The sequence below is a fragment of the Dermacentor silvarum genome, chromosome 9 (genome assembly GCF_013339745.2).
Source record: "Dermacentor silvarum isolate Dsil-2018 chromosome 9, BIME_Dsil_1.4, whole genome shotgun sequence".
Taxonomy (NCBI): domain Eukaryota; kingdom Metazoa; phylum Arthropoda; class Arachnida; order Ixodida; family Ixodidae; genus Dermacentor; species Dermacentor silvarum.
In genome coordinates this window covers 113,882,375-113,895,577 of record NC_051162.1, presented here as the reverse complement: position 1 = coordinate 113,895,577, position 13,203 = coordinate 113,882,375, and the positions used below count along the sequence as shown (strand labels likewise).

The 13,203-nt window shown below is 52.0% G+C and overlaps 1 protein-coding gene across 1 annotated transcript in view; it reads right to left on the bottom strand.

Moving 5' to 3' along the window:
• The window catches only part of LOC119463845 (uncharacterized), a 66,842-nt gene that overhangs the window by 35,884 nt on the left and 17,755 nt on the right, over nt 1-13,203 (bottom strand). The window contains exon 5 of the mRNA XM_049655906.1: nt 10,833-11,035. Within this exon, the coding sequence (XP_049511863.1) occupies nt 10,833-11,035 (203 nt within the window). The remainder of the gene's footprint in view (nt 1-10,832; nt 11,036-13,203) is intronic.

Sequence of the window (13,203 nt, the reverse complement as noted above, 5' to 3'; positions counted from 1 at the left end):
AGCTACCTGCGAGGAGCGTGGAGCCCGAACACCCATTTCTGAAGACGCAACTGCAAGGAGCAGGCCTCGCCGACGCGCGCCTCCGCTCCCGCGCACCGACATGAAAATCATCATCCGCCCGGCCCCGGGCCTCATACTTCGAAAACTACAGACCCATCAAGTGGCCAGGGCGATCGTCCAAGCCACCGGAGGGGCGCCGACCTGCAAGGGGGACGATTTCATCACCCGCCTGCGACCCGGCTCGAATATCATCATCGTGAGCACCCCTCACGAGGGTACGGCGGCCACCCTCATGAAAATTATGAGCCTCACGTTCCACGGACGATCACAACCTGTGAAGGTGTATCTATCAACACCCGAGGACCTGCTTAAAGGTGTCGTACACGGCATCGACGTAGGCACCAGCGAAGAAGAGCTTATGGCGAATCTTCGAGTCCGCACACATGGAGTCCGCACCGTGCGAGCCCGTATGCTTGGTCAATCTCATACAGCCCTGCTCCACTTTGAGGGACCCCAGGTGCCTAGATTTGTGTACTTCTACGGAGGGGAGATGCCTTGCCGAGACTACCAGCCGACAAGGCAGTTCTGCCCTATCTGCAGAACCACCGGACATCGACCAGACGTCTGCCCCAACCCAACGGTTCGCGCGTGCAATACCTGCAACCACCCTAACCCAGAAGCCGGGCACACTTGTGTTCCGAAGTGCGCCCTGTGCGGAGGGGCCCATCTCACGGCCGCAAAGGCTGCAACAATAAACTAAAGCGCATTCGCCCCCGAGGGAAACCAGCCTCCACCACCGCCCCCAAAACCCAACGACATCCCCGCCCACGGTGGTTCAGCTCCGAGCGGGAAGACTCCGACTCCGACTACTCGGAGTCGTCGATGACCTACAGATCCCGGTCCGGTTCCAGCCCGAGGTCCAGGTCCCGCTCCTGTTCGCGGCCCCGGCCTCATTTCCGGTCGCCCGGACGGCGATCTCAGTCGACGTCCAAGCAACAGCAGCAGGGTGCACCCATCATAGCGGCACCCAAAAATAAGGGGTCCCAGCAAAACCAACGGAAGACCAAGGAAGCCTCACCCAAGAGGACCAACACCAAAGAACAAGAGGTGAGCTGGGCAGCAGTAGCCTCCCCCTCTTACAAAAAACCACAGACGCCACCGCCCACGAAATTCGAACAGGAACTCGCGAGCATGCGCGCACAGATACAAACACTCACACAAGAAAACAGACAACTCAAACAACAAGTGATACAGCTCACACAAAAACCACAAGAGATGGCACCACACCAGGCCATCATTGACCTACAAACCAATGTCGATGCCATCCAAACCCAGATGCAAGCCTTCATGGATGCTACACGCGCCCAGTTGGAACAAATCACACAGACTGCTCTACAACGCACAGAGGCAGCAATCAAGCACATGGAAGCCGCTGTAGACAGCAAGCTTAAGGGCCAGCTTCACTCCATAAAACTGCGAAAAACACTACGACAGAACCTCTGCAAAGTCACACCTGCGGCAGGACATAACCGACCACAAAACCCATCACCGATCATAACATCACCGACCACAACACCCAACAATGCCTAGACCACACAAGCAAGTCAAAGAAAACTTAGAAATTTGGCAATGGAACTGCCGTGGGTACCGAAGGAAAAAAGGGCTACTGACACAATTGATCGCTCAATCCTCAAAGCCGCCAGGGGTCATAGCCCTACAAGAGCCTGGTACCCGACCAACACTACATGGCTACGAGGAATACCACGCAAGTCAAGACGACAAATGGAAGGTAGCCACACTCGTTGACAAAAACATAACAACTATACAACACAAATCTATACACGACGTAGACGTACAACATGTACTCCTAGAATTCGTCTACAAAGGCAATCAGAGAAAGAGTGCCTTTGTTCTAAACGTCTACTGCCCCCCCCCCCCAGCCAAAGGCGGGCAAACATTGACAAACTCTTCAGTGACACTCTCCGCCTTGCTAAAGACCGCCCTCTGGTAATCATGGGCGATTTCAACGCTCAGAACACGCTATGGGGGTATCAGAGGCAGGACTGGAAGGGTCTCCAGCTAGAAACACTAATGGAACAGAGTCACCTCACACTGATCACAGACCCGAACACTCCGACGAGGAAAGGGAACAGCGTAACTCGCGACACCACTCCCGACCTCACCTTCATCACACAAACCACGCGAGCCGAATGGCTCAACACACTCGAAAACTTAGGTAGCGATAACTACATACTGAACATAACGCTACAAACCGGACGCCTACGCAGGCAGATCGGCACAGCCAAAATCACTGACTGGCGAAAAATCAGGGAAGCCCAAGAACAGGACACAGACACAATCACGAACCTGGAAGACTGGTGCGACAACCTCCGTCGACAGAAACAACACCATACAAAGGAAATTGCCAGTAAGTAAGAGACCCCAGAAGTGGATCCCCATCTACTACACCTGTGGGACGCCAAATGAGGTCTCACCCGCCGTTGGAAAACACAGAAGTACAACAGGAAACTGAAGACACGCATAGCACAAATAACATAAAGATATAAAGATTGTGTTGGGCAATAAAAATTAGTAAAAATAATATAATTAAAATAAACTAAGCCCTGCCTGCTGCACCTAAGTATTGCAGGCTGCCAAATTGGAAAGATAAATGAAAAGGACGGTAGTCAATTTAATTTTGTATATTGTAAAAAAAAGGGGGGGAGTCTACCACCAGGGAAACCACGGCCAAGGGAGCGGATGGCTGCGGGATTTATTGAAAATGTGCAAAATTGCAATAATACAGAATATAGAGTGATACTGTCTTGACGTACATGGTTTCTTCTTTGCTTTCTTTTGCATGCAGATTTATATAATGTCTATTTTGGTCTTGAGCTTGTCTTGACTAACAATTTTGATGTTGAAGTATTCTGTTGCTGATGTCCTCTTTGTCTTGCCCGTTCTTGTCTTGTCTATCTTGTGTTGTTGATGTCTTCCGTCATGGTTTAGGACGTCTTCTTTCTTCAGGGAGATGCAGAATATTTCCCCCTCCCTACCAGTTTCCACAGCCTGCAGAAGCCCTTACAATGATGTTTGATGCCTTCAGAAATCTTAGCGAATTGAACAGCGGAAGCAGAAGAATATGCCATGCAACTCGCCTCGGCGAACTGGTATAGATTCTGCGACTCCTTCGGTGGCACCCTGGGTACCGCCAAGACGTGGCACCTACTCAAAGCCATCCTGGACCCCACCAAAACCAAAGGAGAGGGGCACAAGGCCCTGGAGCGGCTACTACACACCTACCCAGGCAGCCAACAAGACCTCATCGACGCCATCAAGAACAAGTGCTATGGAGATCCAGCTCCCACGCAACCATGTACAACACCATACATGGGACAACCCAACCCACTTTTGGACGAATCCATCACAGAAAACGAGGTGAGAGCGGCCATCGCAGCCACCACCCGTAACACAGCAGGCGGGCACGGACCGTATCACGAACGCCATGATCAGAAACCTTAGCGACAAGGCCATCTCCGCGCTCACGGCCTTTCTCAACCAACACTGGGAACAAGGTACGGTGCCGGCGATGTGGAAACACGCACGCATAATCATGATCCCCAAACCGGAGAAGAAATTGGCAATTGAAAATCTGAGACCAATCTCGCTCACATCCTGCCTCGGCAAGGTGTACGAGAAAATCATACACAAGAGACTACAGGGACACTTAGAAGACAACAAGCACCTGCCAGACACCATGTTTGGTTTCCGCGCAGGCTTGTCCACACAAGACGTTTTACTGCAAATCAAGGAAGAAGTCCTCAGCAACGTTCCCCGCAGCGGCGAACATGCCCTCCTAGCAATCGACATCAAAGGAGCTTTCGACAACGTCAGCCACCAAGGAATCCTAGAAGGGCTCGCCAACACCAACTGCGGTGAGCGAACGTACAAGTACGTTCAGAGCTTCCTAAGCCACCGCACGGCAGAGCTGAAGATTGGGGAGATCCAGACTGCAGTATACCACCCTCCCAACAAGGGCACACCACAAGGAGCAGTCATCTCACCCACGCTCTTCAATGTCGCCATGATCGGCCTCGCAAGAAAACTGCAGGACGTAGAAGGCCTCCGCCACGCCTTCTACGCCGACGACATAACACTCTGGACCACAACAGGGTCCCTTATTGAAAAAGAAGAACGGCTGCCAACTGCAGCTGACCTCATCCAAGAATACGTCAGCCAACGGGGACTACAATGCTCGCCCGAGAAATCTGAACTCATACGAGTCTGGCGAGGCCGGGGTAACCACGCAGTCCCCACAGCCCCAACACGAAAAATCGAGGTACACCTCAACGGGAGCCTCATACCAGAAACGTCATTGCTCAGGGTGCTGGGCATGTGGCTGCAGTCTAACCAGCGTGCTACACACACCCTTGCGCTCCTCAAAACCAGTGTCAAGGCGATATCACGCATGATATCCCGTGTAACACCGAAGAATAGAGACATGAAGGAAGGGGACACAGTCCGACTGGTCAAAAGCCTGGTGGTGAGCAGAATCACATACAGCCTGCCCTACTACCATCTCACACAATCCGAGACGAAACAGGCCGACACGCGCTTGAGGATGGCTTTCAAGACCGCTCTCCGCCTGGCGATGAGTACATCGACTGAGAAATTATTGGCGCTGGGGATACACAACACCCTCAGAAGCCCTCACAGAAGCCCTTCACGTCTCACAACAATAGAGACTTGCGCGGACTCACACGGGCCGGCAGATCCTACAAACCTTGGGTTTCAAAGCCACAACAATACGAACCCAAGAAACCTGCACGATACCTCGTCACGTCCAGGACAGGTATCACATTGCCCCAATACCACGCAACATGGACCCTAACCTACACTCCGGAAGGAGGAAAGCGAGGGCCCAATACATAGAGAAAACATTCAGGTTCGATACCACGGCCCGTTTTACGGACGCCGCTATGTACGGAACGAAGAAAAAGGGCGCAGTGGCAGTGGTCTGCGACCGCCGAGGCCACGTCACCTCCAGCGCATCGACCCGCCCCTGCACGATCACGGAAGCGGAAGAGCTGGCCATCGCGTTAGCCATCCGCGAAGGCCAACACGCAAGCAAACAACTGACGATCCTCACGGACTCCCAGCAGGCCTGCCGCAACTTCCTACAGGGAAGAATCGCAAGACCTGCGGCACAAGTCCTAGCCCAAATACCCAAGGAGGACACTGACGACAACCCCATCATAACCATCAATTGGATACCGGGTCACGCTGCCATCACGGGTAACCTGTATGCCGACAGAGCAGCTCGAGAATTTGCACATAACCGAGCACTCATCACGCCGACTGCAGATGACCCTGACCCAGTTGACCCCGAGTATTCAGCAATCCTCAACTACCACAGAGGGAGTCGCTTGCGATATCCCCCACCCCATCGAATACTAAAGACGGAGGATGCCGCTGCCTGGCGTAGGCTCCAGACAGGCACTTACACGAACCTACACTTATTACATCGCCTGCACCCTACAGCCTACAGGGACGAATGCCCGTGGTGTGGGGCCACACCAACCCTATACCACATTACGTGGGAGTGCACGCTACACAACATAGAACACCATGACACGAACACCACGAGGGAGCAATGGGAGGCACTGCTGTCCAGCTCGGCCCTCGACGACCAGCTCAAGCTGATCCAGCGAGCAGAGAAGACGGCAAGAGCCAGCGGAGCCCTGGACTAGGAGCCCCGACCATTAGCGATGGTCCATTGGGGCAAGACAAAACTATCTTTGAATTAAAGTTTATCTATCTATCTATCTATCTATATATCTATCTATCTGTGTCTGTTCATTTGCAATGGCGCAGTCGACGAAATGCCCAGTCTTAAGACGCTCCAGCCTTCAGCACCGTGCTGCGGAGGTCTTGCGTCCTCCGGCATCTCACCGTCCAGGGTCTTCCTGGCGAGGGATCGCCGTTAACCCTTCCTTTGTCATGGATGTCGCACCTGGGACTGCCTGGATCTCCGAACCCCCAGGACATGTCGTTCACGCTGCCTTGGTCATGGATCCTTTCCGTCGTGGGTGCCTCCTGCGGCCAGGAAACGCCGTCCACGGTTCCCGTCCTATGGATCACTGCCCCATGACAACATCGCATTCTAAGCCGGCAAGGGATGCCGTCCACGCTTCCTCGGTTATGGAGCCGGACACCCTACCACCGTCTCAAGCACCCACCGCACCATCCGGGGACGGCGTCCAAGCCTCCTCGGTGGCTCTAGGGCTGGACTCTACCGGTGACCTCGTCCAAGCCATCGCCAAGCTGAATCACCAGCTCGCGCTTTTGACGAACACTTTCGCATCCGTCGGTAGTTGCACCGTTGCACGCCCCACTGAGACAGCGCTTCTGCCCCACCGTCTTCGACCTGTCCTGCCTGGGAACGCCGTACACGCTTCCCTTGGCTAGAATATCATCATGAGAGCTACTTCGACTCCTCAACCACCCAGGTAAGCCGTTGATGCTTCCTTGGTGGTAGAACCAGCTGCCGCAACTACCACAACGACCGCACTGTCCGTGGACACCGGCCCTGGTTGCTCGGGCAGCTGAACAGGTAGCCTGGCGGAGATGATACGCTGTGACTTCCAGCAGCCGGCTTTCGTACAAATACCACCGTTTCGCGGCTTTGAAGATGACGTCATCCTTTGGCTTCGCAACATCAATGCCATGAATGACCGTCATGCTTGGCCAGACCAAAAAAAGATGGCTGGTTGCAGCGAAACGACTTTGCGGTGCTGCCAAGGCTTGGGACAAGTACGAAGGCATCAAGCAGGGGTCCTGGCTTGAATGGAGCGCAGCTCTTATAGCTACTTTCGGCCCACGACCTTATCCTTGCGAGTCCCCTACATCCCCGAGCATCAGCTGCCGCTCGTCGTCGTCGAATATTGCGGCCGAGAACCAACGGTTCAGCAACAGCGGCAGCGAGTTGATTCTTCAGCCGCCACTACATCAGTCACAGGCCTACGGTTCGAGCATCTCCACGTCACTGTCCTCCGCTTTCCATAGCGCACCCGGCAGCAAGGCCTCCAAAACAGAGGATGAAGCTGCATCCGCAGCGGCAGTGGAACCAGAGGTACGCGGCGACAACCCGGGCAACCTGCAATACGCCGACGCTTGGGACACAGACCCAGCCGCCATGGCTCTATGGCTGCTGAGGGTCGAGTATAACCGCAACAAAAGCCCCATTCCGGCACACACCACTCCAGCCGCAAAAGGGGCGCCGGCCACCAACGAGATGACCCGCCAGCCCGTCTACGAGACGGCATTAGACCCACGTCTCAAGCAGCGAGAACCCGACCAGGGCCCGGACCGACCGGCCCAGAGTCCCGCAATCACCCTCCCTGGGCCGCAGCAGCAGCCACGCGCAGGCCCACTCCACCCGGTGCCGCCGTCGCCCTCGCCCATAGGATTATCAGCCACACCAGGCCACACGGGAGGCACCACAAGACAGCCGCCACGGCAGGACGCCCGCCACCCGAAGCCACCACCGCACCAGGGGAACAGCCGCAAGGCCCCGGTATCCTCCAGTACCCAGCAGCAACCAGCCCCAACACCCCCTGGTTCCAGCAGCAGTGACGATGGAAATCCCTCAGTCCCGACTTCCGCCACCAGAGATCACGACCCGGCGTTCAGGCAAGCGTCAGCGGCTGTTGACCAGAACCATCAACCACCATGGTCGCCCACCTCCGAGAACGCCCGCGCCGTACCCGCCGGCGCCGTCACCGTCAAGCGCAGCATCCACGCAGGCGTCAAGGCTGGGTCAGACCCAGGGTCAGCGCGGCGGCCAAGGCACAGCAGCCACCACAACGAAGCGCCGCCCCAGAATGGCTCCGACCATTCAATCTCCCCAATCCCGCCCGAAACCGACAACGCTGAGCGGTAGGACACTCGACGGCAAGACCCGCGACCAGAGCGCAACAGAGTGCCGACCCCACGAGGAGCTGGTTGCGCGCTGGACGGTCTTGACAACTACATCCGACGATGACTATGCAATGATTTTGCAGCATCAGCGCGCCCTCACAACCGCCAGAGCTATCTTCAGCAGCGTAGCCGAGTGTAATGAAGATAAAGAGATGCACTTGGGCTCGGGCACTAGGACACCGGGCGCTAGGGGGCGAACGAGAAGAAGACGAGGACGAAGCAGAGAATAGAGCAGCCGGCCCAGTAACGGCTGCTGTCTCTGTTCCTTTACAGTAGAAATAAAACCTTCAACATCCACCCGAGTTCGCGAAACACATTTGTAATGCCGCCTCCAGAATTGCAGAATGTTCGCCGGTAAGGACCTTTAACAATTGTTTCTGTACCGAAATCACGGGATTTCTGTCCGAGAAGGATTGACGTTTGGGGAATTCTCGTGTCCCATGAGAACCGCAGGCGCGACAAACATCGGGTCAGGCGCAAGCGCCAGCGGGTTTCGGAAAAGGGGGCAAACCATCCTTTCGCGGGTGGAGCACGCGAATCAGCACTATCAGCCCCACCGGGCGTGTCACGTGAGGTCCCTCCCACACTTCTTTGGTCGCCAGCAAGCGGCGAGTACAGCATTCTCCGCCGCATTCCTGTTTTCCCACACGAGGTCACTCAACCACGTTCTATTTCGATCGCAATTATATGGACACTCCAAGCGGATTTCTGCCGTCGTCGCCGTCGCCTTCAGGTTCCGTAAAAGGTCCATGGGCGATAAAATCGTCGCCGCGCGCCGTATGCTGTATGTGCGAGTGAGAGCACGCGAGGGACGTTCTGCTGCGGCACCAATGTCATATATTGCGGCTGGTGCAATGGTAAACTGGCGACTAAATCTCGCACGCCGAAGGAGGAAAGCGGGTAGGCAGCGTGGGAAGGAGGGCGTGCGGTTTCTACTCTGCCAGCAACTGCGTACTTGTACTTTGTGCGGCTTTGGGCGGTCGGGCGCACCGTATATTGAAAAGGATCGGCACACGGCTCCTACATTTGTATTTGCTGTGCTTTCGCCGCTCCGTTTCCATTGAAGCGATAGACCGCACGAACCTTCGCTCGCTGCTGCTGCCGCGCCAGCGTTTTGATAGGGGTTGCCTGCGGTCATCGAGTGTGATGTATTCATGTTTCTGTGCGAGCTGACACCATGCTTGTTAATTCAGTTAGTAAGCGAATGTGTCCAAGTTTATACAGCCGATAAAACTCATATCATTACACCGTATAGCTCTCTACTAATTTGTTATCGCAATTGGTGCTTCGCCTTTTGGGCGAAACTGCGACTTTTTGCCGTGGCATTCACCAAAGTAAGTTGTATTTACCCAGCTGGTAAGTCGGAAGCTCCTGTTTACCTATAGCGCATTATTCACTTCCAGGAATTCGTCATTGATGTAAACTATATATAGCTAATTGGCCTGCTCGAAGCTTTAGCTCGAATCCTAATAAATGCTCTTCGAGTGTACACGAGGTTGTCGGCCATTGTTTCCTAGAGCTTGTACCGGAATGTGGTTGATGGAGAGGCGTGTTCCAAGCGCGGTGTGGCGACGCTTAGCGGCGTTGCCGCCCGCTTATCCCTTAAACGTGTCGAACTAACTTGATCAGCAACAGCATATTAAGGTTAGGGTGATTTTTTTCTGAATTTTCAAAATGAGCGCAATACTCTGGTCAGAATTGTGCTCAAGCCCTCAAGCTTGTCGATAATAACGTCTATAAACGAGAACTGAGCGAAAAAGCAAACTTGACAGCTTCAAGCGCGTCGTCGCGTATCGCAGTTTGAGCCCATCTCACAGCGACCTTCGCGTCGGCTGCAAAGCGGTCATTAGAGAGTTTGAAATCCACCGAAAAATTCTTACCGTTTGTGATTTACCACAAATGTGTACGGCAGCAACAGCGCTTGTAGTGGCATAATGTGACGCTCCAACTTACCACAGCACCTTTTCGTGTTCCGCGAGTGTTCTTAAAAAAAAAACATATTGAAAAGACAACGTACTAATGATGACGCAACTGCCGAAGATTCGCTTCAGCAACAAAGTGTAATACAGCTGGTTACGCAATAACAGATCTTTGTTTGTTTTGTTAAGTTTAGCTTCACCAGGTAGCGCCACCAAATCGGCCACTCATGTTTATACGCCTCCGGTTACCGGCTGTATAAAATCGCTCTAATGTTGTAAAACAATAACTTTTATGCCGGCAATGTGTTGGTGGTAATAATCGGCTACCTGCAGCCAACTTCGCCAACGGGGGATAAAATCATAAACCAAATAAGGTCAGCACAAAACAAGGAAAAGCTCACTCAGAAAATCCATTATAGGCACCAATATCAAAATAGGCATTTATAGGCACCAACAAAAGTTCCCATCAAATGTTTCTAGGTCCATAGCTCGTGCTTATGCGTTAAATAGGCACAATAAGGACGCAAGAAAAAAAATGCATTTTGCCCAAAGTTCCGGGCCCTCGTCATAACTGCCATTTGTTCTTCTCCGTATTCACAAAATTTATTTTACATTTCATCGTTTGATCTTCCGACGACAAGCGGTACGCGTTTCAACACTAACCAGCCGATTTTCCGCATATTTCAAGGCATAGGCTCTTGACTCAAATATTTCGGCGAGACTTAAGAGTGGTGTGATCAGACGGAGCTGCTGCAACGTCATTGAAGGTTAGTCACGCTGTTTTGCTAGGCTTTAAAAAAAGCTTAATTCATCCCTTTCGGTGTTTAAACATTACAGAACAACATGACTTACGTAATAACGACATAGTTAGCGTTCAGACACTTTCAATAATAAGCAAGAAAGCTTCGATCAGTTAACGCTAGCATTCCTTACCTGGATGCGTAGAAGCATGCCACGTAACTGTAGTGAGTCATCTCAGCGCCCTTGGGCAAGCCTGTGGTTCCTGACGTGTAGCACACAGCAAGAACATTGTTTTGGGGATCGGCGACAGGGCACTCGCGGAACTCTTTTTCATCGATCTTCAAAAATTCGGAGGTAGAGACGAAGTCGGCTGCTTGTCCCACGCAGAATCGTCCCTACATTGAGAAGTAATTCCAAAGGAGCTACCTCATGACGCTTCCAATTTCATCAGAACTATCACTGCATGATCATCGTGCTCAAGCTGGAAGACCTTGCGCTATAACAAAGGACCGGTGTTTGGGGTGATGTAGGCTCGTTTAACTCCAAGCCTTGTTTGTAGGGTCCCTGCCGAGGCAAGTAAACCTGAATCAACACAGCAAGTTGAGCGAGTGGGAGGTCAGTTATTCTTATGCATATGTGCAGCGTCACACAGACACGGTCTGGATGGTTTAGCCGTACGGTAGGTTACATTAGAAGAATGTGTAGGATCCTGCGTTCAGAATGAATGAGTCAAGCCAGGCTGCTCACAGAGTGCCTCAAGGGGACATTAGGTTTCTAGAAAGGAAGGCAACGACAATGTCGCTCGTACATCGAGTGGTCCAGGACTTCTTTTGGAGCAACGTCCAGCGTGGCCTACCCTTCAGAGAGAAAACACCGATGCCAGCAAGCACAATCCTCAACATGACGGGAATCATCGTCCCACAGAAGCACTGTGGGACGGAGCACCGTCCCAAGAACCGTATTCGAATGCCGTTGAAAAGATAGTTACCATTAGTTCTGTGATAAGGCAGGTGGAAGAAAGTGACAAGTGCAGATGTTTTTCCGAGTGTGTTGAAGTGCTAACAAAGTCCAAGGGGATTGAAAATGGCAACGCGCTGCCGAGTCCAGCCGGTTATGCAATTTTTAATAGAAAATCAGGTCAAATGACGGCTGATGACGAAGGTTTCTTTGTCGTCCTGACGGAAGGGCAATTTCCTGGAAAGGCTTTAGATGCTCTCACATAAAAAAGCAAAAAAAAAACTTTGAGGAGGTAGACATTGAGCCTAATAAAGTAAGCGAATAAGCTGTTTCTGGACCTAAACCTCGAGCGGTTGTTGAGGCGCGTGGATAGAAGTCAGAAACATAGTTTACACGTATTCTTCACTATCAAAACCATAAGCCTGAACATCTTTTCTGCACAATTGTCTTCCCTTTTGCAAGACCAGCTGATGTCTGCCGTCAAAGAATGCATCACGGAAAACGACAGGCTTAAGTTCAGGAATGAATGTGGCGTGCCAGTCCAGTCGTTTCTCGAGCTTTTGGTGTTTTAATTAAAATCAACATTTGTTGTTTGGGATGGAAAAGGGTTGATCCGGAGGAACCTGCATCGGTTCTCAGGTAGCGAACATTCAAAGTGAAACCTTTCTCGGTAAGGTTGACCGTAGACTTGAGAGTACCTTGTCAGCAGCGGTGGTTAAAGTCTTCAGGTTTGTCGATGACTACTTAGCAATTACACGTTCGCAAATCGGTCAAGAGAAGTGAATAATATTCATCCCGCTTTTAATGACGGAGCGTCATGTCCAGGCTTTAACTATCAGTTGCCAACCAATAATAAAATCCAGTTTTTAGACTTGAAGTTAAGATTCACCGCGCACCACGTTTGTTGGCAGTTCAACCGTAGAACGTGCAAACCAATATTGAACTACTCATAGGCCCACTCAAAGTTGGTAAAAAGGGGCGTAGCTGCAATGTGTTTAGGTTCGGCTCTCAGAAAGTCTTCTGACCGTGTTGCCAATTTCTGTTTTTCGAGACAGCTAAGCCGGCTAGAAGAGGCCGATTTTCCTGAGTACACTATCGTCTCCATTTGTGAAGGGTTTGTAAAAAAAGCTAAAGAAAGGCGATCCCCTTCAGCAGCATAACCAAACATCCGAACACACCCAAGCACTTCTTTTCAGTTCAGAAAGCGAGAGCATTAATGTTCAATTCCACGCCACTGAGCGGTCCTTGGGGTTATGATCTCCTTGAGGGCAAGGGAGACCACTGAGACGCTTGTACAACGCCTCCTAGATAGCGCAAGGCGAGTAAACTTCAATCCGTGACGGCATGCTACGTTGCCCGACTGCCATAGAATCTAATTGGGAGGCTCCCGAGTAAGCCACTCTGATTTTGATACGCCTTGCGAACACACCCGCTGCCATTCATAAATTGCAATGTGCTCCGTAAATTAAAAATGAAAAGTAAATTAGCAAATATTTGTTGATTAGCCGAATATGCAATTTGATTTTTCGCGCAATCAGTGTCCGCCTTATTGAGTAATCCAGCTCAATCACATCGATTTGTAAAAATTATTTATGGTCTAAAGAGA